The following is a 26,153-nucleotide window of genomic DNA, read 5'->3' as shown; positions in this document are numbered from 1 at the left end:
CGCCCCGCGCCCCGCCCCGCCCCGCCGCCGCTCCACGGGCCGGGGCCGCGGCGGCAGTCGCGGCCGCGAGATGGCGGGGGGCCGCGGGTGCCCGGCGCGGCGCTGAGCCCCGCCACCCTCCTCCCACCCCCCCAACCCCCCCCGCCTCGGCCGCCGCCGCCGGGACCCCCGCAGAGGTAAGGGCGGGGGCGGGCGGCGGAGCGGGGGCTCGGCGGGGGGGGGGCGCCCCGAGAAAACTTTCCGCCTCTCGGAACTCGTGTGTGTGTGTGTGTGTGTGTGTGCGTGCGTGTGCGTGTGTGTGTGTGTGTGTCCCCGCCGCAACTTACCGGTGAAGCGGGCAGGTAGGGCGGGAAGGGGGGGCTGCTGTCTGCGTCCGGTGCTGGGACTCCTGCCTCGAGCTGGCAGCGACACCGGCTGATTTGCAGCCCGTCGTCCCCCCCCTTCCCCGCTCCTCGCAGGGGGCAAGTACCGGGGTAGAGGGGTGTCTCTGCCGGTCCCCCTCCCTGCCGGTCCCCACCCTCGCGGAGCGCAGGCGCGCCCCGGTTCCGCTCGGGGCGGGAGGGACGGTCCCCATGGGACACGGTGCAGACAGGGACCGAGGCTGGCAGGGAGCTCCCGGGGCAGGGGGGCTGCGGCAAGGCTTGGAGGCGGGTGGGTGCCCAAGGAGGGCGTGAGGGGACACACCAGGGGACCCCCTCCTCGCCCCCAGCACCGTGGAGCGGGTGGCGTGGGGCAGCCGAAGCCCGCCCGGTGGGGCCTCCCTCTCCGGTGGGACGCGAGCTCCTGCGGGGCCGGGGAGCAGGGGACCGGGGGCTCTCCTTAGGGACAGGCCAGGGGTGCTGGAGCAAAGTTGTGCAAAGTTATTCCCCGGGTACGTGGGGCCGCGGTGGACGATTAGCATATTTTTTTTCCCTTCCCGCCGGTGACATCGTGCGTTCGGGCGCCGTGGCCGAGAGGTGGGGCAGGCTCCCCTCCTGCTGCCCATCCTGCATGTATTTTTTTTCCCTCCCAAAACGTTTCCTTCTCGCTCCCGAGGCCGCTGGGACCAGGCGTTCAGGCAGCCCTACCTCTGAGCCCCCCGAGGCACCCCCTCCACACCCCCTCTGCCCTGGGGTCTCAGCCCCCCAGCGGAGTCCCTATTCCAGCCGAAAAAGCCTTTCCCTAATTGCTTCGGCTCGACGGCACTCAGCTGACCGGCCTGGGAAGGGGGGATAAAGCCGAGAGGAATTTTGATCTTCCTGCGGCAGCACCAGCAATGGCCAAACTTTAATTGCCAAAAAACCAACCAAACAAAAAAAGAACCCCAACCCCAGCCAGCCCGGTTGCTGGAGGGGAGGAACGTGGCCGCTCTCCCCTGGAGTTTCCAGTTTCCCCGGAGCGCAGATGACCCTGGAAATAGAGATTTCCCGGCCAAGGTGCGCTCCAATGGGCCGTTTCCCTTTTTGCTTCCTTGGAATTTGCCTTTCCCCGCCGGGCCTGGGTGCCCCCCGCTCGCCGCCGGCCCTTTCCCCCCTCCTCGCCCTGCGCTCGCTGCGCTCCCCTCCTCTCCCTCTTTTCCTTTGTTTGCCATCTCGCTCCCTGTCTCTGACGCGTACGCCGCTCCATCCAAATGCAATAGTGGGATTTGCCAGAATTATTTCCTAAAGCTGCCGGGGAAGGAGGGGGGAGGTTTGAATGGGGGGGAGGGGGTATTTAACTGCAACCAACTGGAGTTTTGGCTGACGGAGGAACTGGGGGCTCGGCTGTCCCGGCCCGGCGCTGATGGGAAGGGCAGAGCCTGGGAACGGGTGGGAGAGGGGGGGGCCGGCCTGGAAGGGGACCGAATGCCAGTACAATGGAGCAGAGCTGGGTGTGCGCAGGGGGAGAAGAGCAAATCGAAATATTTACTGACTCCAAAGGCATGAGTGAGAAAAAATTATTGAGCCCCGGGGAACAGCGGCGCTGCCACGCTCCGGGTCTTGCCCTGCTGCTCGAGTAAGCGCGTTGCTGGAGGGGCCACAGCAGCACCCGCCTGCCCGGTGATGGTGCTGCCGCCCTAGTCCCACTCGGGGTTGGGGCTGGCATTGTGGGTGCTGTGCATCCTGGGAGGGGCCGGCTGGACCACCCGGGTGAGCTGCAGGCAGAGCCCTGGTGTGTGGGGTGCAGGGTTGCCCCTCCTTTGTAGCTTAGCATCCCTCTCCGGGGTACCCCAGAGGGTTCCAGGCTGTCCACCCAGCACCTTCCCGTGGGGCTCCACAGTGGCAGCTGGAAGAGCCGTGGAGGGCATGTCTCTGTCGGGGTGGCATGGTGGGGACCCCCTGGTACAGCATGCTGGCAGGCAGCTCCTGTCCCTGCCGGGCAGAGCCCCTTCGGCTGAGCTAGTTGGGCGCTCCCCAGGTGCTCAAGCCCACCCGAGTACCATGGCACAACACATCCCACCCCGAGCGTGCAGCTCCCCAGGGACACGAGGGGCTTCCCACTGTGGGCCCCCTCCTAAATCCTGCCCTAAGCCTCCTGGAGCCCCCTGAGAGGGGAGGGTGGCCCCTTGGGATGGGGACCTGGGCCTGAGGGGACAGTCCCTCTCCAGGAGGGGCAGCTGGACATGCCGGGGGCAGTGTGTGCTGTGCCATTCTGGGGTGCGTGTGTGGCTTGCTGGAGGCAGCTTGGCAGACTCTGCTGAGTGCTGGAGCCCCAGGGAGTCCAGCTGCCTGGCACACAGGCAGGGCTTTTCCCCCCCCTTCTTTTTCTTCCTTTTTTATTTATGAAAAAAAAAAAAAATTTCTTTTTTTGTACGTTCTTGGAATAATGAAGTCCAGATTTCCTTCATGTTGGAAAGATTTGATCCCGGCTCTGCTCGCTGTGGCTTTGCTAGGGGCTGGGAAGAGAGGTGTGGGGAAGAGGGCTGGGGATAGGACCCCTCTGGGTGCCAGGGTGCAGGGAGACAGCCCGGCAGGGTGGGGATGCTGCAGGCTGGGGGGGGGCGTGGAGGGATGGTCCTCACCTGGGCAAGTCTCACTGGCTTGGGTGGAGGAGCACGCTGCAGCGGTGCTTGCCGCCATGCTCGCCTTACCCTGCATGCTTGGCTTGGCACCCAAGAAGGTGAGGCTAGGCACCCCCCTATTCCTGCACCCCTCCTCCCAGCCTGCAGAGCGGGGTTCAGCTGAGTCCCCCTGGGGCTGGGTCCCAGTTATCCCTGGAGGATGCTGTGTGCCGGCAGGTGATGAAGATCAGGATGGGGAGATGTGGGGCTTGTACCCCCATGGTGGGGGTGGGTGCAGCAAACTGACATCCCTTCCTGCTGTGCCCTCCTTGGCAGGCTTGGCCCCCCCCGGACTCCCCTTAACCTCGGCACCCAGGCGTGTGCCCACCATGCCTGTGGTCAGCGTCCTCCTCTGGGCCACCCTGCTGACTCTGGGCTGGCGCGCTGCCCACGCCAAGGACCACAGCTTTGCCACCCCGAGGGTCCAGCTCTCCTTCAAAGGTAAGAGCCTGGTGATGGGAATTGGGGGTGTGGGGGGCAGGGGCGGACCCCAAGAAGGTAGAGGAGACCAGCAGCACCCTGGTCCAGGCTGCTGCTCCTCCTTGCCTTAGGGGTCATCAGCAGGCTGCACCCCCAGAAATCTCCATGGGGGTCCATGTCCCAGTGTGACTGAGCTCCCAATCTGCCCCCCCCCTGAGTCTGGGGGAGAGCTGGTAGCCTGCCCAGTCCCCCAGTACACTTCCCCTCATAGGTAGGTGGCTGAGTGGCTCCTTCCATCTGGTGAAGCTGGGTGCTGAGGTGCGGGGAGCCCCCCCCAGCAGCGTCCCAAGTCCAGACAGCAGCTTGATGTGGCCCCCGATGCCCCCAGCTGGTATTAACGCCTGGGAGCTGGCAGGGAGCTGGGAGCCAGCAAGAGGCAGGAGGGGAGGATGCTGGCTGGGGCAGGGGGAAGGGGCTTAACCCTTTGGTACCAGGGCTGCCTGACCCACCCAGTCCGCTCTGAGAGCCAGGGCTGGATCCCAGGTTCAGTTTTGGGGTGCATGTTGGCGGAGGGTTTGGTCCTGGGGTTGCAAACCTCAAGGAGCGAAACAAAAATTGCCCCTGCCAGCGTGGTGTATTCAGTGCTGCTGGACCTGGACCCTGCTGGGGCTGGTTGCCCCTTTGGGTGTGTCCCAGCCCGGGACACTGGCACATGGAGCCTCTCGTCTGCCTCCCCTTGGGGTCCCAGGAGAGGCAAGCTGCCATGGGAGAGCTGGGGCCATGCTGCCTGCACCCCTGCCATGTTGTGCTACCGTGCCTTTGCCCTCCAGTCGCATACCAAACCAGCAAGCCCAGGGTGCGGTGGCAGAGCCAATAATGAGCATGGTGGCTCTGGTCTCTGGTCTGGCAGAGCCCAGCAGGAGGGGCTGAGGGGGCTGATGGCAAACACGGTGCAGGCAGGGCAAGCCACTGGCGTTAAAGGCTGGTCTCAGCAGGAAAAATGGCTGGTATGAAGAGTCTGCGGACAAGTCCAGGCTGGAAAGGAGTGAGCGGTTCCTCCCCATGCAGCAGGCACCACTTTCCTCCCTGAAAGGTCGTTTTGGGGGGCTGCTGAGGCACTTTGTCCGCTGTCCTTTCCCACCCAGGGATGCATCCTTGCCCCATCTCGGAGCATCTCTTCCTTCCTGCCAAGGCGAGGGGAGGCTCCAGGGAATCCCCAGCTGGACCCAATGCCCACCACCCTGGCGAGGTGTGTGTTAATGCCTGTGGCTGTTCCGCAGTTACCTTCGTGCCCCTGGAGCGGGATTAATTCTGGGAGCAGGATTAATTCTGGATAAATGTGGTTAGGCCTACTGTGCTGCAGGGAGGGGACTGGTTTGGGGCTGGGTTTTTTGGCCCTGGTTTGGTGGAGCAGATGTCCCTGGCCATGCCTTGGGGACCTGGGAGTGTCACCCAAGTGCCCATGTCGGGATCTCCTGTTCTTCTCCATCCTGCATGGGGTGGTCTGGCAGGGCTCTCCCTGGTCTCATTGCCCAGAGGTGAGATTTACAGTGGGCGAAGGGTCAGTTTGCACTTGCACACAGAGAAGAAAAGGCAGCAGCGTGCTGGATCCGAGTACACTAGGATTGGGAAGGGATGCTGCTTGCCCATTCCCTGCCTGCACACTTGCAGTGCCAGAGGAGAATTAGCCCAGGGTCTTCCTCAGGGGTCAGCTGGGAACTGCATGCCAAGCTGCCAGTAAGAAGCTTTCCTGAGTCAATAATCTGTATGTGGCCTCCTCGAAGTCGTGGGGCTGTGAGACGGGGTTGGCAGCAGCATTTTCCAGCCAGCCCAGCCCCTTCTCTTGTGTGTGGAGCCAGGGCTGGTACCCAGATCCCCAGCCCCACATTCCCCAGAGCAACTGCAGCCAGTGGGACTGGGCGTGATGGGAACTGGGCTGCCCTGCAGGGACGTGGCCATGGTACTGTGGGGGACCCGATGGCCGTTGATGTGGGCACAGCTAGAGGGATGCTGCTGAGGCTGGGGTGCGGATCCCCTCCAGCAGCATCCCTGCACCAAGGCACTGCCCGGAGGGACCAAGGTGGCTGTGGCCTTGCACTGGTGCCTGGCGGAGTACCGGGGAAGGAGCTGTGCTGGTGGGAGCTGCCGCGTACCCGTGTCCTGCCCCCCAGTGCCTTGCCTTGGCTGCGCTGCCTGGAGCCCTGCCAGGCCCGGGAGCGTCTCCGGGTTTGTTTGCCTTTGCTTGTTATCACGCGCCGGAGGTTTGTCGCAGCTCCCTGGGGCCTGCGTCATCCTCTACGGAGCCCCATGGTCTGAGTGTTTTCAAAAAAACCATATATAAAATAATGAAGCAACAGGAAAGGGGCTGGAGCTGAGCTCCTTTGCCCTGGAGCAGGGTGATGGGCTGGGTGGGGTTATCCCCCAGTCCCCCCCCCATCCCATGACCCCCATGGTCCCTGCCTGTCTGCCCTCCTGCTCAAGGCTTTCCTGTCCATTTGTCAGTGGGAGGAAGGTGACCGGCATGGAAAGAACAGAGCTGGGAGCGGCTCCGGCACATCTCTCTTTTGCCAACAGCTCTTCCCCAATCCAAGCCCGGTGCCGGCCAGAAATAGGATGGATATTTTTAATCATCTCCTTGCTAACAATTCCCCCCCTCTCCCGTACACATCCTGCAGCCCCCTCTCCTCCAGGCCTTCCTCTGTGCAGGAGGCTTAGGCTGCGGAGAGGTCAGTACTTTCCCCATGAGGATGCAGGAGGTGGTGATGATGGTGATGGTGATTCATCCCTCCGTGTCCTGCTCCCTGTCCGGTGTGGGAAGGAAGGGTGGGCTCTTGCCCCGCATCACAGTGGGAAGCCCTCGAGGTCAGGGCTCTCCATGGGGCTTCAAAGGAGGAGCTGCTCCCCCCTCCCTGCGGTGACAGGAACAGCCGTGCCGGCACCTCTTGGAAAAGCTGTACCAGAGGTCCAGCTGGGGAGCAGCCCTGGCTGGGAGGGGACGAGTGAGAGACAGGGCAGTTCCTGCAGGAGGGAAAAACTCGCTTTAAAAAGAATAAATAAAGCAGTGGAGTCTCCTCTTGGCTCTGCTGCCAGCCCCTTGCATGCATGACCTCGCTTCTGGATGCCTCGTGCCTCAGTTTCCTCTCCTGCCCTGCTGGCATCTCGGCTGGTGGTGGGGGACATCGGCACGCTTGATCCGGGGCGGGGAGGGTGGCAGATGGCTGGAGAGGAGCCTGGCAAGGGAGCCGTGTCCCTGGGGGCCGCCCAGGCGCCCTCCTAAGCTGTCGCAGCTGTGGGCACTGCTCAGCGACAGCGGGCCGGGATAAACATGAGGGGGGACACGGGGGGGGGGATGCATGGACAGGGCCATGGGCTCGGAGATGGCCATCCCTGGGGATGTGCCAGGAGGGCTGGAACTGGCAGTCCCCACCCTGGTGTGGGTCAGGGGGTGCACTGGACCCCTCTGCTGCTCCTCGGACCACTCAAAGTTAGGGGGGATGCCATGTTCCCCTATCCCATGCCCTGGGGGACAGGGACACAGGGCTGAGCCCTGCAACCCCTAAGAGGATTTCTCTGGCTGGGTTGGTGTGGGGCTGCAGCAGGGTGCCACCCCACCTGCCAGGACCAGCTGCCACTGGACTGGGCCCACCAGGTTCCAGCTGCAAAGCTCCATAAGCTCCTTAACCTCACCCCCAAACCCTCCCCCCATGTGATTTCAGTCCCCCTAGGCCAATATCTAATAAGCTCGTTATCCCTCAAGTTAATGATGGTCCTTTTGGAGCAGTGTGGCCCTTCCTGGATTCCTGGTGTGTGGTATCCCTGACAGCTCCAATGCTGCTGGCTCCTGCCCAGAGCATCCCTAGCTGCTTCCTTCCCCACTGCCTTTTTGGCATGGAGCAAATGGCCTGGAAAATAAACTGCCTTCCCACCTAGCACCTTGCCCTACTCTCAGGGTCTGTAGAAGAAAATGATATAAAAAAAACTTAAAGAAAAGCCCCAAAGACAGCAGGTGGGGACCCCTTAGTTCAGCCCTTTGCTTTTGCAGGGATTAAAGTGTTTTTTCCTAAGCCAGGCACCTTCCTGAGGGGGTTTTCCTGCTACCAGAGCATCCCCTGATCCAGCTGTCCAGTGGGGACTGGGGTTACTGCTGCTGAGTGATGCCCAGTGGGGACAGGGTCCCCCTGCCAGCGATGCTTGCTGGGGCACATTCCCCTGTGAGCACTTCAGACAGGTTTGCTCCGGGATGAATCAGCGGTTTCGGCTGAAAAAAATGTGGTTTTGTTTGGTTTTTTGGTTGTTTGGGTTTTTTTTGCCTGCGTCCAAAAGGCCAGGCAGCAATGGCAGGGGGGAGTACCCGGCTGGTCCTGCTTTTATCTCATGGGACTTGACTCAGGTGGCTGTGGCACCTGTCCTCTGCCATTGGGGCCAGCAGAGTGGGTGCCAGGGGCTGGTGCGTGGTGATGCTCCTGGCAGGGCTGGAGATGGTTGGGGGTGGAAGGCAGCAAGCAAGAGCTGGAGCCATTTCATCTTCCAAGCCCCGGCAAGGCAGCTATGGATTCCTCCCACCTGTGAATCAGTTAAATGGAAAAAGAGCTTGGCTGGGGGCCACGGAAACTCTCTTATTACATGTAATTAGCTTAATTACATCATAAATAACCCATCAAGGGGTAGCGGAGTGACGCTCAAACAAATAAGCAATTCTGCTTTCATCAAGCGACCCACCCAGCTCTTTGATCAGCCCCAATAAAAACAAATGCTTTAAACGTGCGAGGGGATGCATCCAGCCCCCCATCCCTACCCTCCACCAGGTACCCGAAAAGCTGCATCCCAGATTTCAAGCAGGGAAAAAATTAGGGGGGAGCATCCCCAAAATCTGGGGCACACGAATAAATTTGTGGGATAAAATAGTCCGGGATGGAGCTGGGATTTATCCCTGCTGGGCCAGGCTCCCTTGGGATCCGTGCTGGGCTTCTCCATCGGCATTTGGAGTGAATTCATTTGCCCTCATGGAAAGAAAGGGCTCCCGAAAGGCGCTGCTGCCTCCAGCCGGGAGGAGAGCGGTTATTGAATATAAACACGCCGTGTAATTTACATGCTAATTATGTTGAATGTGCTACAAGCCCATAATTAGAAACTAATTAGGTGAGAGCGCCTGTAATTGGTTTTGGGGGGTGCAATGATGGTGCACCTGGGGAGGTGACCTGCTCAGGTCCTAATGGCATTGGCTTTTCATACTGGTGCCCTGGTGATGTTTGGGGGAGGGTTGGGGGGCTGGGGTGGGGTGAGCAGCACCCCAGGATGCTCAGTTTATCACCCTTGCTTTGGAGATTGGCACCGGTCTCTGTGCCGTTGGTTGATGGGTAGGGACCGCTCATTCCTGCCCAACGGGGATGGTGGTGGCTGCCAGCAAGGGTGGAGGTGTGGGCAGCTGCCCGGCAGCTGCTGGAGCTGTAAATTCAGCCCAAATTTGACTTTATGCAGGGAATTTGGCTTTGCAGAGCATGTAATAGGGCGGTGCCGCTTGCCATCACGGTGGGCAGAGCCAAACATTGCCCCTTGTTGCTGGCCAAGGGTCTGACTGGTTCCTGGCCACCGGCATCGCTTGAAGGCGCAGGGTAATTAAATCTCTACACCTGAGGCCACCAAACACCAAGTGGACACTGCAAGGGGATGGTCCCCAGAGAGGCCACCCTGGCTGTGATGCCGGGTGGCTCCAGGCTCTGGTGCTGCGCAATTAAAATGGGATTAGGCACCCCACCATCCTGGGAAGCTCCGCTGGTGTCGGGGCTGGTGGCAGGGATGCAGGAGGGAATATGTTCATCAGGACACATCCACTAACAAGCCAGCTTTTCCAGTCCTGGGTGGGGGGGCCTGCCCCGCTCTCTCCCTGGGGACCCCCATAGCTGCCGGGGGCAGGTTTGGGGGCATGGTGGTGGAGGATTAGGCGGGGAGGGCAGGAGGGTGGCAGTTTGGGAGGTCAGAGGTTGGGGCAGGGGCTCATCCACCCTTCTGTCCCCTTTGGAGAGGGCATCATGGGGCAGAGGGTCCATCCCTGCCCTGCTGGGGGGCCCTCTCTGATCGCTGGGGCGTGGGGGACTGAATGGGGGCCCCGGTGGGGGGCTGGGGCCCTTTGTGCTGCTGGCCCCGGCTCCTGCTGAGCCCTGGGGCTGTCCATCCTGACGGATGTGGAGGGATATTTGGGACCTTTGCTGGCACAGGGCCCTCTGCTGCTGGTGTCCTGGTGCTGCCTGGCTCAGCCCCAGGGTCCTAGTCAGGAGGGGAGGGCAAGGACAGGAGCATGTCGCCCAGGGAGGTTGGACATGGTATCCCCAGGCCAGGCAGCAATGGCAGATGTGGGGCTGCCCCAGTGCCAGAGCTCCTGCCTGGTTTAACCACCATCCTTGGCTCTGCCTGCACTGGGGTTGTCTCTGCCCCAAGCAGGATGGCTGGGCATGCAGTTCTGGCTGCAGGTCCCCAGCACTGGGGACAGCCTCTCTTGCTCTGCCTGCGTCAACCCGCTGCTGGAGCTGCCCTGCCCTTTCCTGACTCTGAGCCATGTCACCATCCCTCCGGGGGAAGCCCCAACAAATTGATTCCGTGCCCCAGGGCACTGTGTGGAGCACATGCATGCACATGCTTCATGGTGCACAGGCACACATACAGGAGCACACCCACACTGTGGGGCACACCCATAGACACATGCACACTGTGGGGGGCACAGGCACATGCAGGAGCACACACACACTGTGGGGCACACCCATGTGGACACACTCATGCACACACATGTGCGCACACACACACTGCGTGACGCGCACATGCACACACATGCATTGTATGGGGTACTCACCTGCACTCAAACACACACACTTTTGTACACATGCACATGGGGGATACATGCATGCACACACGCTTGCACACACGTGCTGTGAGGTACGTGCACACACACAAACACACGCATACTGCATGGGCCAGCGGGGCAGCTGCAGGCCATGGGGCAGGTAGGGACTGGACCCAGTGTGCTGTGGGACAGGCAGGGGACACTGAGACAGGCAGGGGATGCCGCGGGTGGTAGGCAAGCCAGCACTGGCAACAGGGAGCACCTGGAGCCCAGCTGGGAAAGGCGGGAGGAGCGTACCATGGGACAGGTGGGTGGGCAGCCCCTCTGGCCCCCCCTCTTTCTTGCTGTACCACCTCACCCTGAATGGCAGGGGTCACCCCCAAACCACCAGCCCCTCTCCATGGCCCTGTCCATCCAGCTCCTGTGGGTGGTGGACCCCCAGGCTGGGGGGAGGTTGATGTCACGTCCCATGACACCGTTTCCCCACAGTGTGCCCCGACATGGGTTTCCGCCCTGTGGTGCTTAGCATGTACTGGCCTCACCACTGCATCTGAGCAGTGCTGAGTGGTCTGCAGGTGCCCTGTCATGGGGCTGGGGACTGGGGAGCACTGCTGCCAGCTGTGGGACAGAGCAGGTTCTCCCAGTGACACTGGTGGGCATGGATCTGGCTGTGCCTGGGCATCCCTGTGTCCCCTTGGCCTGGGCTCCCATGGAGACGTCATCCTTTCACCCAACCAGCAGGCCCACCCTGCCCCAGAGAGGCTCGCCTCCCAGCCCACCCCGGAATGCCAAGCAGGGGCTCCCCAGGGTTGTACAAGGGGTCCCTGGCACTGCTGGGGTGCTAGGGTGCAGGGCACAGCCCCTCCCCTCTCCCCAAAGAGGGCAGACCTCCGCATCCCCAGAGTGCCCAGGATGGGAAGGGACCCTAGGGACACCCGTGGGATGTTGCCAGCCCACCAATGGGGCTGGGAGGTGGGAGGTCAGGGAGATCTGCAGGCATTTGGCATCCCAGCTGGGAACGGCAGCTGGCCACTGGAGCCCTGCCCAGCCCTGCCTGGAAGCCAGCGTGCTCCTTCCTGCTACTGACCTGTTGGACCCTGCTCTGCTCCCACCTGGGAAGGGGGGTCCCCAGGGGCTGCCCCCAGCCAAGCCAGCCCCAGTACCCAGTGCCTGCACAAGGCACTCCCCTGCATGGAGGAACAAACTCTGTGGGGGTGGGGGTGCTCATGGACCCAGTGTCCCATGGGGGTGGCATCCGAAGGGGGTGACATCCAGCACACATGGCATCCTGTGGAGGTGGCATCCAATGGATGGAGGTAGCATCTTATGGCTGTTGATGGCATCCAAAGGGGTGGTACCTCAAAAGGGGGTGGCATCCAGGGCGGATGTCATCCCATGGGGGTAGGGTCCTCTGTCTCCCTCGTGACCTGGCCCCTGCTGCATGGTCCTTGGCACCGGCCCACATCATCTGCAGCACTTCTGCCTTCCATCTGGCTGCCTCATTGCCCTTGTGAATATTCATGACCCTCATTATCTTCTTTCACTCGTTGCTCCCACACTCAGGCTAAAAATAACTTCCCAAGCAGGGATGGGGTGCGCGGGGCGGGGTAGTGGCTCATACCCTCACCAGAAGCCGGCTCCTTGGGGTCCTAGGTCCCCCATCTGAGGAGCCAGTGGTCTGGCTGGGACATGGGAACACAGGGCAGGAAAGGGATGGTGCCAGAGATTTTGGGAGCTGTGGGCTCTTGGCTGGGGTGCCAGGGAGCACCAGTTCCTGCCACTCTGTGTATGGACTTCCATTCCCTGCTGTGGGGTGCTGGGTTTCCTGAGCCCACGTCCTGCTGCTCCCTCCTCTAGCCACTCTTAGTTGTCCCAACCAGCCATAAGCATCTCTGTCATTTTCCCATGTCCCACGTAGAGGCAGTAGCATTGTGAGACTCATGGAGGAGGATTTGGGGCCTAGAAGGTGAGTGTCATGGGCTGGAAGGTGCCAGCTCCTCTTGCAGGACATCCTCCAGCTGGGACCAGGCTTGGTCTCAGGGTCAGGGGTGGCACCAGGGGAAGGCAGGCAGCCCTGGGGTGATGACATGTGCCCCTTTCCCCCTGCAGAGCTGAAGGCAACGGGTACAGCGCACTTCTTCAACTTCCTCCTCAACTCCAGTGACTACCGTATCCTGCTGAAAGACGAGGACCACGACCGCATGTACGTGGGCAGCAAGGACTACATCCTCTCGCTGGACCTCCACGACATCAACCGCGAGCCCCTCATTGTAAGCTGCTATTGCAGGGCACAGGTGGAAGGGGGGCAACTGGGCATCTAAGGGGCAGTTTAGATGCTGGGGCAAGAGCTCAGTGGGCATTGCTGGTGCTGGTGGGGAAGAGGTGGAGTTGGGTGGGATCCCTGGTCTACCCTGGCTGGTGTCTCCACAGATCCACTGGCCTGCATCCGAGCAGAGGATCGAGGAGTGCATCCTGTCAGGCAAGAACAGCAATGTGAGTAGCCACCACGAACCCCCTTCTGGTAGTGACAGGAGGGCTGGTGGCCAGCGATGGAAGGGTGATTTGTGTCCTTGTGTCCTATCCTGGAGGAGACACCCCCCAGGTCCCCTGTAGCTTGGGAGCACCTGCAGCTGTGCCAAGATGGGTTGGCACTTGAGGGTGGTGTGTGTCCTGCCACCCCTTCTCTCCCAGCCATGCAGGTCCTGCAAAGCTTCATGGGCAAGCAGGAGGACAAGCTCCCCATACTGCTTCCTCCTGGCAGCCGGGGCTGGGCCCTTCAGCGTGCCAGCTCATGGCCCATGCCAAACCCTGACCTGCGCTGTGCCATGCCAATTGCTGCCCCATGCCAACCTATGGCTCCATACCAAACCAAGACCCATGCCAACCCAAGACCCATGCCAACCCGTCACCCATGCCGTCACATGACCCATGCTAACCTGTGGCCCCACCCCAAACCATAGGCCCATGCATGTCCCTTGCCAGCCCATGCCCTATGCCAACCTCACGCCTTCCTGGCTCCTTGGCCTACTTCCTCCCTTCCCCAACTCCTACTCTGTTCCAGGGGCTGGACCCCATGGTGCCCGCCCCAGCATGGGTGCTGGCAGCCGGGGGAAGGGGGGTGCCCCTGTCCCCTTGCTGGCATTGGCAACCCCTCCTCTACTTCCCAGGGGGAGTGTGGCAACTTCATCCGCCTGATCCAGCCCTGGAACCGGACCCACCTCTACGTGTGTGGCACTGGCGCATACAACCCCATCTGCACGTTTGTCAACCGTGGGCGCAAAGCCCAGGTGAGGGGTGGGAGGGACGGGGATGCGATGAGCTGGTGCCTGGCCCAGCAATGACAATGCAGCCACCATCAGACTGCAGCGGGGTATGGGAGGGCGGCGCAGCACAGCTTGGTTCTGCTGGCTGGTGCTGGGAGGTTTGGGGGGCAGCAGCAGGCGGGGGGCAATGATGGCTAATGATGCCATGCTGCTGAGTGGGGCTGAGCCATCTCTGCAGACCGAGGACCTCTCTTCATGCTGGAACTGGGCCACCCCGGCTGGACCCTGACACTGGCTTCCATGTGATGTGCCCTCCCACCCTCCTGGCCACAGCTGCTGCTGGATCTCAGCTGGGTCGGGGGATCTATCCTCCCCTGGCTTCCCACCCACCACTGGGCCACCGAGCCCTTTGCCATGGATGTGGAGGACGTCTGGCACCATGCCAGTGCCAACATTGCACAGGGAGAACCATGGCAGAGGCCACACTGACACATGCGTCTGTGCTGGGGTGTCCCTGGATGGATGTCACCTGGCCCCAAGGACTGCAGCGTGCAGCAAGAGGGTTGTGTTGAAGCTACGTGCCACTAGGCTGGATGTGCGGCAGACAGAGGAGCGCTTTCAGGACAGCCTTGGGAGGGAGTTCGTCTCTGCAAGTAGCAGCACAGTTTCTCCGAGGACCCTGAGTCCTGTGAGGTATCCATCCCCTCTGTGCTGGGGTGGACAGTCCTGGGCTGTGCCCTCCCCTGCAGTCGGAGCAAGCTGTGCACCAACCAGCCCTAGCTGAGGGAGGAGCACGTCGCTGGACATGGAGGACAGGCATCTGCCCCAGTGCCCCCCGCACCTGGCACAGGCACCAAGAGAGGTGCATGCTGCTGGACCACACTGGACTGGGACCAGAGTGGGCAGTGGCAGCATCTGAGGAGTACCAGGGTGCCGGTGCAATTGAGGAAAGCATTGTGTGTCCCCTCCAGTGGAGCCAGTGGCAGTATGGGAAGGACAGGGGGTCCCAGTGATCCCCTCAGTGCTGGTAGCTTCCCCCATACTGTGGCTTGGTGCTGGGGTGTTGCTCCTCTGCACTGGGCACTGCCAGCTGGGCGGCAGGTGCCAGCGTTGCATCCCTGGGCATGAGCCCAACCTGACTGGCTGTGGGCAGCCATCTCTCTACTCTGTCATGCCCTGCACTGGGGCACCCCAGTTCTGTAGGAGAGACCAGGATCCGTCCAAGAGAAGCTCCTGCTGGAAGCTAGCCCAACCCGGAGCATCCAGGGATGCCCACCAGCACCCCTGCTCTTGGGGTCCCCCTGCCCGCTCCTGCCCCAAGGGGTCCTTCCTGCCCCCCACCGGCGCTAACTCTCTGCCCTGCTCCTTTTCCCCAGGGGTTTCCGCCGAGCCAGCCGGGAGGCCGGGAAAGCAGATCTGCCGACGGCCCCCTCAGCCCGAGACCAGCACAAAGCAAGGTGGGAACCGGTCTGGGAGCCCGCCACAGCCGTGTCCACCTCTGCCCCGGGCCATGCCAAAGCCATGGGCTCCTCCTCCTTCCCACTGGCACGCTTCCGACCCCCAGCGGGCGGCTTGTGCCATGAGCATCCCTGCCATCTTCTCTCGGCACAGCATCCTCCAGCCACCGGCCTGGTGTCTCTGCTTTCCTTCTCTCACTAACTCTTTCATCCCAGGCCACACATGGGTCCTCTGTGGGGGACACTGTCAGGGACGGTGGCTTCCCCTGCCCCACTGCCAGCTTTGCCCGGCTTCGGGCTTGCTGTGTCCCTTGGAAGCAGGGCCACGTGTCGGCAGAGCCATGGGGATCTGGATAGTTCAGGGGAGGATACCAAGGCGATGTGCAGGAGGTGTTCTGGTACATCTACAAAAACATCACTGAGCAGCTGCTTCACCCTGCCGCAGGAGGCAAGTGGGCTCAGGGAGGCGACGGCATCCCTGTCTTCTGGGGACACGCAGCATCCAGCCTGCCCTGACAGTGTCACCCGCCGAGCCTCTCCCCTCTGGACTAACGTGGGTCAGTGCATGGGCTGGGGAGCGCGTGGGGCGTGGGCACCCTGTGGCAGCCTGGGGCACCCCCCGCCCATCCCTCTGCCCCCAGTCTCTGTGCTCTGGGTGGGTGGTAGGTGGGCAGAAGGCAATGCTCGATTGTGAGCATCTCACTGGCTGCAGGCAGCTCCTGCTGCCAACTTCCCCAGTGCCAGCTGGGGGAGCACCGTTGCCATTTCAGCCCCCTTGGCCCCTCAAGGTTCCTCTCTCACTGCTGGATCTGGTCCCAGCATCCGCGGGAAGAAGGTCCCCAGTGTGGCTTCCCATGCTCTGAGCAGGGGCTCACTGGGGGCTGCCAGCACCTGCTTTCCAGCAGCTCCAATGCATTTCAAGGCACATTAGACAAGCAGCAGTGCTATCACCTTGACAGCTTGCAGGTTGCCTGGTTGGGAGGGTGAGGTGGTGCAGCTGGGGCAAGGGCTGTTCTGGAGGGCCAGGTTGTCCAGCTCGGGAGTGGGGCCAGCGCGGTGCAGAGGTGTTTGTGATGACGGTGGCACAGGCAGCTTGGCGCAGCAATGGGGACTGTGGAAGCATGGCCATGCCCATCTCTGGGACTGGGTGCCCCAGAAGGAGCTGGTGTCAGCAAACCCTCTGGTGGGAGTTGTGTGCAGTGAGCATCCCGGCTCCCTACTCTTCCTGTCCTTCCCGGAGCCAGGGGCTCTGCCAGGACCCCATGCACCTCTCGACAGAGGGTGGCCACTCCTGTGTCCATCACCCTGGCACCAAAGCCAGGGCACAGGGCCAGTAGGCAGCTCCACCAGCCTGATTTGGTTGCCCAAAGTTCCCCCCATGCCTGGGCTCCCCACAGGTGCTGACATATTGCTGCTTCATCCCGGCACTGCGGGTCCATAAGCCGGGGATGAGGGGTGACCTGGCTGGGCCAGCCTGGCCCTGCCTGCCCCCAGCTGGCACTGGCAGAGGATTTTGTGTACACCTCTGGAGGCGGTGTGGGTCTCGCCCATGGCTGGGGACACATGATGGTGGCAGGGATGGCTGCGGGGAAGGCAGAGGTGACAGCGGCGAGATGGCTCCTAATGGCGTGGGTTGAATCCCCTGGAGTGGGCGCAGCATTTCACCATGATGCCAACCTGGTGGTGCCTGCTGGAAAACGGGTCCTGGCAGGACGAGCATGGTGGGTCCGGCAGCTGAGCAGTGCCGAGCTGTGCCGCTGGCCAAACCCTGCCTGCTGAAACTGCTGGAGCTGCGTGAACTGGAGCTGGCCAAGCGGCATCCTGTGATGTGCACCACAGTCGGCTGGAGCAAAGAGGTGGCCAGAGAGAGATGTTTGCCCAGAAGCGGGCACAGGGGGATGGATGCCCTGTTTCAGCCTAGTGGCTCAGCCAAGTTTCCAAGCAGTGGAGGGCATGGAGAAGCACCCAGCAACGTTGGAGGAGTAGCTTGCGGGTGCTTCAGCTTCTCAGGAGACCTGCAGACCCCCAGTGTGGTCCTTCCACATCTGTCCTCACAGCTGCGCTCCGTCCTGGAAGAAGTTGCCTCTCCCAGAGGGCTTTGGAAGGTGACACAGGGATGGAGGGGTGAAAGTGTAACCAGCTCCTCTGTTTGCTTCCTTCTCCAGGATTATATCTTCTACCTGGAGCCGGACAAGCTGGAGTCAGGCAAGGGGAAGTGTTCCTATGACCCCAAAGTAGACACTGTCTCTGCATTAATAAGTGAGTCCTGTAGCTCCCTGGGGCTGGCACTGCCTGCATTGGGCAGAGGGAACACACAGACAAGGTGGGACGACTGCATTGCCCAAATATCCCTAAGGAGTCAGGCTCCTGCCCCTGCCACCCCTGCGCACTCCAGCTGTGAATGGCTGGGCACCCGGCATGCCCAGTCCTTGGACACCTGGCCCAGTGGAGGTGGGGGTCCTGGTTACAGACCAGTGCCAACCTCCCAAGCTCTCTGGGGTGGCCACAGGCAGTGGCTCTTTGTTGCCTGGTGGCTACTGGCTGGGGCTGGATGGAGCCTGGGGCAGTGGGAGGAGGTGGGTTGATGGGACTAGGTGGGAGCTCCCTGCTGATCTCAGCCCTCTGCAGATGAAGAGCTCTATGCTGGTGTCTACATTGACTTCATGGGCACAGATGCAGCCATCTTCCGCACCATGGGCAAGCAGACAGCCATGAGGACAGACCAGTATAATTCACGCTGGTTGAATGGTGAGTTTGGGGTGTCATTGGCCCAGGCTGCCTGGGGACCCCACGGCTCCAACCCTAGAGATGAGACCCATCATATTGTACTGCATCCTTCTCCTGGGACAGAGGCAGTAGCCAGCGTAGGCAGGTAGATGGGGGGTGGTGTGGCATGGATGGATGGATGGATGGATGGTTGGTTGGCAGTTGATGATGGGTGGACATATGATGGATGGATGGGTGGGTGAATGGCCGGATGGATGGATGGATGGATGACAGATGGATTGATGACAGATGGATGGATGGAAATCTAGGGCAGATGGGCAGAGGGGTGGCTATGTGGGGCACGGTGACAGATGTGCCAGGGGCTTTGCTGGGCGGTGGGAGCAGCCAGCTGGTGAGAGATGGGGCTGGCTCTGCCAGAGTCCATGCATGGGTTTCTGCAGGGCGGAGATGTCAACCATGTTGCCTGCAATCAGTGACCCTGAGCACTCATCTTGCCCCCCTTGGAGCACCCCTGCCCGCGGGGCGGCAGCTGAGTAAACAGAGCAGAGCAGATGGGCTGATCCTGCTGGCCCAGGGAGCCAGCAGGGCAGTAACCCGAAGAGGGGAAGCTGTCAGCGCAGGCTGGGCACCAGCTGATGGATGGCAGGGAGAAGCTTCCTGAGAAGCTTCCAGCTGTGTGGTTCCTCCCTGGGGAGAAAGGCCAGTTCCCACCACCCTGCTGATAGAGCTGCTGGAGCCCTCTACCCTGTGGGCCTCAGAGATGCTCCCAGGGACTTCACAGATGCTCTGAGCCCGTCCTGGAGCACTGATGACCACCAGAGAGACCCGGTTCCTCAGCCCATCTCTGCAGCTCTGGTCCACATCCAGCTCTCACCCTGTGACTGTGACTGCTTCTCCAGGAGCAGGGTGATGCCAGAGGAGAAGGGAGCTCAGCATCCCTCTGTGGCACAGGGCAGGAGATGCCACTGGGCTGACAGTGCTGTACCATGCAATGTTGTTCCAGACCCAGCCTTTGTCCGTGCCCAGCTCATCCCTGACAGCAGCGAGAGGAATGACGACAAGCTCTACTTCTTCTTCCGAGAGAAGTCAGCCGATGCCCCACTGAGCCCTGGGGTCTATTCCCGCATCGGACGCATCTGCCTAGTAGGTGGAGCGGTGGGCAGGCAGGGAGTGGGCAGGGGGACAGGCAGGGCTGAACGTGGGGGTTCCTCTATGGCAGAATGACGACGGGGGCCACTGCTGCCTCGTGAACAAGTGGAGCACCTTCCTGAAGGCCCGGCTTGTCTGCTCTGTGCCAGGACCCGATGGGATTGAAACACACTTTGACGAGCTCCGTGAGTGGGCAAGGGTGGGGCTGGGGGTCTTCAGCACCCCTGTGGGCTTGTGGAGCACCCTGGGGAAGGTTGGAGACCCCCTTGCTGCCCCCATCTCTTACTTCTCCCACGTGGAGCTGCTGTCCCCTTGCCCCAGTGTCCCTGGGTGTGAGAGGGGTCCTGCTTCCCCCATGGTGACACCCCCATCTTTCTGTCCTAAGAGGACGTCTTCATCCAGCAGACTCAGGACACCAAGAACCCTGTTATCTATGCTGTGTTCTCCGCTTCGGGGTGAGTGTTGATCCTTCTGGGATAGAGTGGCAAAGGAGGGGTCCCCAGCTGATTGGGGGTTCCAGTGATGCCGTGGTAGTGGGCACAATCAAGCCAGAGGGTGGCAGCAGGTCCTTCCTTCCAGGTCAGTCTTCAAAGGCTCTGCTGTCTGTGTCTACTCCATGGCTGACATTCGCATGGTCTTCAACGGGCCCTTCGCGCACAAGGAGGGACCCAACTACCAGTGGATGCCCTACACAGGCAAAATGCCCTACCCCCGGCCAGGCACTGTAAGTACCCCCCTGGCACACACAGGGAAGTGAACCGGTGCCTGCCAGGCAACTGGCACCCTTAGACCCATGCCTGGAAAGCAGGTCACTGAGTGCTGGTGACATGTGTGCCACAGTGTCCTGGGGGGACCTTCACCCCATCCATGAAGTCAACCAAGGACTACCCTGACGAAGTGATCAACTTCATGCGTGCACACCCACTGATGTACCACGCCGTCTACCCCACCCACCGCCAGCCGCTGGTGGTCCGCACCAATGTCAACTACCGCTTCACCACCGTGGCTGTTGACCAGGTGGATGCGGCAGACGGGCGCTATGAGGTGCTTTTCCTGGGCACAGGTACCCACGCCGCGCACCGCGGGGAACGCAGCATGCTCCGGCGCGGCCCCGGAGGGCACGGGCACCAGCAGGGCTGGCCAGAACAAGGTGCCCTCCGCCACACTGGAGTGGGGCGAGGGGTTAAGACCTATCCCAAGATCCGTGCCCCTCCTCAAGGCTCCAGCTTGGTCCTTCTCCTGCCCAGTGCCCATCCCATAGACCCCACCATCCAGCCTGGTCCTTCCCTTAGCACAGTTCCCAGCCCCAGAGCCAGCAATCCAGCATGATACCTCCCATCCTAGGCATGCCACCATCCAGCCTGGCCCTCCCCCTGCCCCAATGCCCACCCCAGGTGCCCCACCATCTAGCCTCATCCTTTCCCAACTCTGGTGCCCATCCTACAGCCCACCGTCATCCAGCCTCAAGCTTCTTCTGCCCAACTGCCCATCCTAGAGGCACCAGCATCCTGCCCTTTCCTTCCCCAGCCCTGGTGCCCATCCTGGGGGCACTGTTGCCCAGCCTGGTTCTTCCCCTGCTCTAACATGCATCCTAAACTCCCTGAGATCCATCCTTATCCTTTCCCTGTCCCGGTGCCCATCTCCGGATGCTGTCCCCACCCTGCCCTGGGTGGTGGTGGTACCTAGCCATGGGTAGTGACCTGAGCCCGTACACCACACCCCAGGCACAGATGTCCGCTGCAGCAGGAAAGAGATGGGGATGGGCTTGGGGGGGATCCTTCCTCCCTCCATCCCCAGCAGGGGCCCCTTTCCCAGTAGGGGAGGGTGCGGGTGCTCACGAGTGGCACTGAGCACCCAGGCTCTGTGGTGTCTTGCAGATCGGGGCACTGTGCAGAAGGTCATTGTGCTCCCCCGGGATGACATGGAGACAGAGGAGCTCATGCTGGAGGAGATTGAGGTGTTCAAGGTATAAGGGTTGTCCTGTCCTCCACATTCTGCTGAGTGTCCTCGACCCAGCCAGCCAGCCCCTTGGGACACCAGCCAGCCCCTTGGCTGGTGCTGGAGGGAGCCCAAGCATTGGTCCTCCTGCCTGCTACCTCCTCACAGCTCCTCCTGCCTGCCCCTGCCCACCCCAGCTGCCTGGGGGGGCCTGGCATGCCCACCCTGGGCCTGCAGTGTCAGGCCATGTGCTCACCCCTCCATCTCCTTCGCTCCTGCTCCCGTCTAGGTGCCGGCACCCATCAAGACAATGACTATCTCCTCCAAGAGGGTGAGTCAAGGCATGTGGCAGGGGGCTGGGCATATCCCACCACAGGCCCAGCTGCGGCACTGCCCAGCATCGCCGCAGCACCAGAGCAGGAGGCACACAGGTGGCCCCAGGACGAGCTGGCTCTGGTGGGCCTGGGTGGCTCTGCTGTCTTGACTAGCCCCAGTACCAGGAGGCTGCAGCTCACTCCGGGGGTTCCTTGCAAGGTGGGGATGAGATGACACCTGACCCTGTCCTCTTTGTCCCCCAAACAGCAACAGCTGTACGTGTCCTCGGCCGTAGGTGTAACCCACCTGGCCCTGCACCGCTGTGATGTGTATGGGGAAGCCTGTGCCGACTGCTGCCTGGCTCGGGACCCTTACTGCGCCTGGGACGGCAGCGCCTGCACCCGCTACTCCACCTCCTCCAAGAGGTACAGGGAGGCAGGGGAGAGCAGCAGAGAGGGAGCGCCTTGCCCCAGGCTCTGCCGCTCACCTCCCGCCTCCCCACAGGCGGAGCCGACGGCAGGATGTCCGGCATGGCAACCCCATCCGCCAGTGCCGAGGCTACAATTCCAACGGTGAGTGAGGTCTGCGGCACAGCCCTGCAGCATGGTGGGTGTGGGGGAGTGTGCTGAGGACGGGGGCAGGAGGGCATGGGCAACGGCCAGGATGGATGGATGCCTTGGTGGATTGATGGTTGTGTGGGTGGATATACGGGAAGAGGGTGAGCATGGATGGATGGATGGATACATCGGGGAGTAGGATGAACATGGATGGCTACATTGGGGATGGAATATAGATGGATATGTAGGGGAGGAGAATGAGCAGATTTGGATGGATGGATACAGTGGGGGAAGGATGACCACAAATTGATGGGTGTGTAGATGAATGAATGGCTGAGTGAATGGAACGATACTTCAGAGGAAGCTGAACATGGGTGGGTGGATGGGTGGGTAGATGGATGTATGGATGGACAGACACCTTTGTGGAAGCATGGCTACACTAGAGGTGGAGCACGCTTGCTGGGTGGCTGGCAGACACATGGCTGGAGGTGGACAGGAGCATACCCTTGGAGAGTAGGTGGGCTGGGCAGGAAGGGAGAGGCACAGGGGCACAGAGGCGTGCATGTGACCTGGCTGCCTGTGGCCCACCCCTGCAGCTAACAAGAATACAGTGGAGGTCCTGCAGTATGGGGTGGAGGGCAGCACCGCCTTCCTGGAGTGCCAGCCCCGCTCGCCTCAGGCCAGCATCAAGTGGCTGCTACAGAAAGACAACAGTGACCGGCGGAAAGAGGTAGGGCAGGGTGCTGCGCTGGAGGGTGCTGGGGGGCCAGGTGCCAGCTGGCTGAGCCGTGCCACCTCTCCCCCCTGCAGCTGCGGGTGGAGGGTCGGGTGCTGCGGACGGAGCAGGGCTTGCTGCTGCGCGCCCTCCAGCTCACCGACAGTGGCCTCTACTCCTGCACCGCCACCGAGAACAACTTCAAGCACACAGTGACCAAGGTGCAGCTCCGCATCCTCAGCAGCCGCGCTGTCCATGCTGTGCTGGTCCAGGCGGAGACACTCCCCCCCCTGTCGGGTGTCCCCACTCCCCGCTACCAGGACCTGCTGCAGCTCCTCACCCAGCCTGAAATGGGACTCCTGGACCAGTACTGCCAGGGCTACTGGCGGCACACAGCTGCCAGCCCACCCCAGCCACTGGCTGGCCTCAAAGCCAAGGAGCAGCAGGACCAGAAGAAGCCTCGAAACCGCCGGAATCACCAGCCAGAGACCTACAGGCATACATGAAACCGTTGTCAGGGACTTTGCTAGCACAGTGGTCTATTTTTCCCCCCTTTTAATATTAAAAATATCTATAAATAAATAAATATATATATCTATACATCCACGCACACACGCAGGCAGACACACACACTCCCCCCTCCCATGGGAGATGGTATTTATCTGGAGGTTGTACATAGTCACTGGGGCAATGCAACCCTCCCCTCCTGGCCCTGGGGAGGAGCAGGGGTGCTGGGGTGGGCTCAGCCAGCTTCGCTGTCATGCCATCCACCCCAGGACCCCAGGATCCTGGCTTGCAGGGACCACTGGGCACCATGGCTGCTACCTCCCCCCAGCTGGGGCACAGCACTGTAGGGGGGCTGGAGGTGCCAAGTCCTGAAGCGGGAGTGTGATGCCCTGGGGAAGGGTACAAACTCCAGCTAGGGGTGATGAGGCAGGGGGAGAGGTGGCACTGGGCAAGGTCTGTCCCTTGCAACCTTGGCACAGCCCTTGCAGCTTTGTCCCTCAGTTTCCCACCCAGTTGTTGAGAAGCAAGTGCTTTCCACAGGGAAGGTGCAGACCACTGGCAAGCCTAGGAGAAAGGGGCTGTGGTGCCAGGGTATGCAGCCTGGTTCCTGTCCCCCTAGGGGATTGGCAGTGGGGAGACAGGACGCTTGAGACAGGACCCAGGTGTCCAGGCCATGGTGGGGGCTCGGTCAGGGTCTTTGGGTAGGAAAGGGAAGGAGAAAGGGCTGTGCCAGGGTAAACCTTGGGCAGCTGCTGGCACTCACTGTCACTAGCATCCATGGGCATTTGGGGCATCCAGCGCATCAGCCATGCCCTCGGGGCATCCCAGTGGGTGTGGGGGCCTGTAAATAGTTGTACATGGGGAGTGCAGGGGTGGCCAGGGCCAAGCAAGTGCCTGCCACTGCAGCTGGGAGCACCCAGAAATAAACACTGGCTTTGGGATGGATGCAGGCGCCTGCGTGTGCTCTGTTGGGGATGGGGAGTGGGCAGCCAGTGGGGGGCTGTGGGGCCACCTGGCCCTATCACATAATCCCCTTAACTCTGCCCCTGAGTAACTCTGCACCTGCCTGAGGCCAGGTGGGGAGTGGGGGGGCCCTGTGGGAGCACTGGGGAACACTGGGAAGCTGGGGGCACTGGCTGCTGGGGAGGTGCACTGGGCAGGACAGGGCGGGCACAGGAAGGTGGCAGTACTGGGTGGTGCTGCCTGGGTGCTAGGGGTATGCTGGGGGCCTACGCCCGGCTGGGCTAGCAGCCAGTACTGGGTGTTACTGAAGGTACTGGGAGCGCTCAGTACTGTAGGCACTGGGGGAAGTGCTGGAGCACTAGGATTTGGTACTGGGAGGCAGTACTTTGTGCTACTGGGGGCATGAGGCAGGTCGGGACTCTACAGGGGCACTGGGGGTGGTAGTGGGCAAAACTGGGCTGTACTGGGAGCACTTTGGTCGGTACAGGGGGCAATGGGGGTGGTACCGGGCTCCTCTGGGCAGTCCTAGGAGGCATCAGGGTCAGTGCTGGGACATCCTGTGGTACATTGCGGGTAAGTGCTGGGGACACTGGAGGTTGGTGCTGGGTGGTACTGGGACCACTAGGGGCACTCACGGTCAGTACTGGGAGCACCAGGAGAAGTACTGGGGCGTTACGTTTTGGTACTGGGAGCCGGTACTTGGTGGTACTGGGAGCACGGAGTGGCGGAGTGGTAATGGGCTCTATAGGGGCCGCTGGGAGTGATAGTGGGCAATACTGGGCTGTATTAGAGGCACTCTGGTCAGTACTGGGTCAATGGAGGTGGTACTGACCTCCTCTGGGCAGTCCCGGGAGGCACTGGGGTCGATCTTGGGCTGTACTGGGGGCAGTACTGGGCGCACTGGGGGCGACGCGGGGCTATACTGGGGTGCTGGGCTGGACTGGGAGCTGTGCTGGGTCCTTTCTCCCCCTGGCGGCCGAGTGCGGCACTGCAGGAGCCCCGTGGTGCGCAGAGTGGGGCACTGGGGACAGCGGGGGCCGTCGGGACCCGGGGGCACTGGGCTCCACTGAGGACACCTGCTGGAGTCTTGGCAGGGCCTGGGGACGCTGTGGACTGGGGCGTGGGGACACAGAGGGGTTACTGGGGTGTCCCTGGTGTGGCCACGATGGCAAGGGAGGGTGTTGGGGACATGGGAGGGGGAACTGGTGGCCTAAGGACACTGGGAAGGGGCACTGAGGGGCCTCAGAACAATGGGGGTGGGTCACTGCGGTTGGCATGGGAGCAAGGAGTGGCACTGGGATGTGCCTAGCTGTTGGGCAGGGGTTTTGGTGGTGGTGGTGGTGGGGCGCATCCTGAAGACACTGGGAGGACACTGGGCTTTCTCCTTGGGATACTGAGGAGTGTTTGGAGGGGGAGCAGGCTTGGAGACCCTGGGGAGGGTATTTGGGCATCCTGGAGGACGTAGTGCAGGTGTGGCTGGCAGGTCCTGGGGACACTCCAGAGGATGATACTGGGTTGGCCTGATGACACTGGGATTGTACTGGTGGCTGATTGACGACACTAAGGATTGCATCCAGGGGGCCTGAGGACATTGGTGGAAGGTCCTGGAAAGGGCCCTGGGGACACAGGATGGGGTCACTGGGTCTGGCATTCAATCACTGGTCGGGTGCCCCTGGGAACACCGGGCACAGGGACATGAGGATACTGAGATGGCTTACTGGGGGGGGGCTGTGGGCACTGAGCCAGAGCAGGGGGATGACCAGTGTGAGCTGGGGACAATGGGGACATTTTCACCCACTGCCCCAGCCCCTGCCAGACCCCAGCAGAACCCCCCAGCTCCAACTGCCTCAGGGTCCACAGCTGAGCTGGATGAGGGTCCCACATCCCCAGGGGTGGCCAGGTCACTGTCCCCAGCCCGGTGGGGGGACAAAGCGGGGGCTGGCCAGCCTTGTGTCCCCCTGGCAGAAGCACTGACGCCGGGAGACGTGGAATTGCTGAGCTCAACCCACAGCAGATTTAATGGGGTTTATCTGAGAAGGGTGGGGGGAGGGATCAGCTTAAGCCACAGGTGCTGAGCACAGCACCCCACTGGGCAGCCCCCTGGGACCTTGGCCCTGTCCTTGGCCCACATTAGGTGGGTGGTGGTGGCAGCAGCAGCCAGGCAGTCAGCAGCAGGCGTGGTGGGCACAGGGAAGCGAGCACTGGAGGCGGCAGGGGGCTGGAGCTCATTGCCCATCCTGGTGCTGACCTCCAAGGAGCGGGTGAGCCGCAGGGCTGTGGGGCCGAGG

General features: G+C 61.8%; 1 protein-coding gene across 2 annotated transcripts; it reads left to right on the top strand.

Moving 5' to 3' along the window:
- Positions 1 to 22,993, top strand: LOC104041902 (semaphorin-3F-like). Of its 2 annotated transcripts, XM_064453950.1 has the most exons (19): positions 1 to 176; positions 3,296 to 3,460; positions 12,384 to 12,544; positions 12,705 to 12,767; positions 13,442 to 13,561; positions 14,914 to 14,994; positions 17,160 to 17,253; positions 17,623 to 17,742; positions 18,725 to 18,864; positions 18,941 to 19,055; positions 19,256 to 19,325; positions 19,450 to 19,594; positions 19,711 to 19,933; positions 20,748 to 20,836; positions 21,098 to 21,139; positions 21,391 to 21,548; positions 21,628 to 21,695; positions 22,277 to 22,410; positions 22,491 to 22,993. In XM_064453950.1, exons 2-19 carry the CDS (start codon positions 3,349 to 3,351, stop codon positions 22,899 to 22,901), a joined length of 2,346 nt encoding a protein of 781 aa, XP_064310020.1. In that variant the 5' UTR covers positions 1 to 176; positions 3,296 to 3,348; the 3' UTR covers positions 22,902 to 22,993. The 2 variants fall into 2 exon arrangements, with proteins under 2 accessions (XP_064310020.1, XP_064310021.1); XM_064453951.1 differs by lacking the exon at positions 14,914 to 14,994.
- The last annotated feature ends 3,160 nt before the right edge of the window (positions 22,994 to 26,153 follow it).

The sequence above is a fragment of the Phalacrocorax carbo genome, chromosome 6 (assembly GCF_963921805.1).
Source record: "Phalacrocorax carbo chromosome 6, bPhaCar2.1, whole genome shotgun sequence".
Classification (NCBI taxonomy): Eukaryota; Metazoa; Chordata; class Aves; order Suliformes; family Phalacrocoracidae; genus Phalacrocorax; species Phalacrocorax carbo.
This window is presented reverse-complemented; position numbering and strand designations above follow the sequence as displayed.

Coding starts and splice junctions, on each gene's coding strand:
- LOC104041902 (XM_064453950.1), top strand. CDS start 3,349: ATGCCTGTGGTCAGCGTCCTCCTCTGGGCCACCCTGCTGACTCTGGGC. Junction 18,865..18,940: donor GCATCGGACGCATCTGCCTA/GTAGGTGGAGCG, acceptor CCTCTATGGCAG/AATGACGACGGGGGCCACTG. Junction 21,696..22,276: donor CCGAGGCTACAATTCCAACG/GTGAGTGAGGTC, acceptor CCACCCCTGCAG/CTAACAAGAATACAGTGGAG.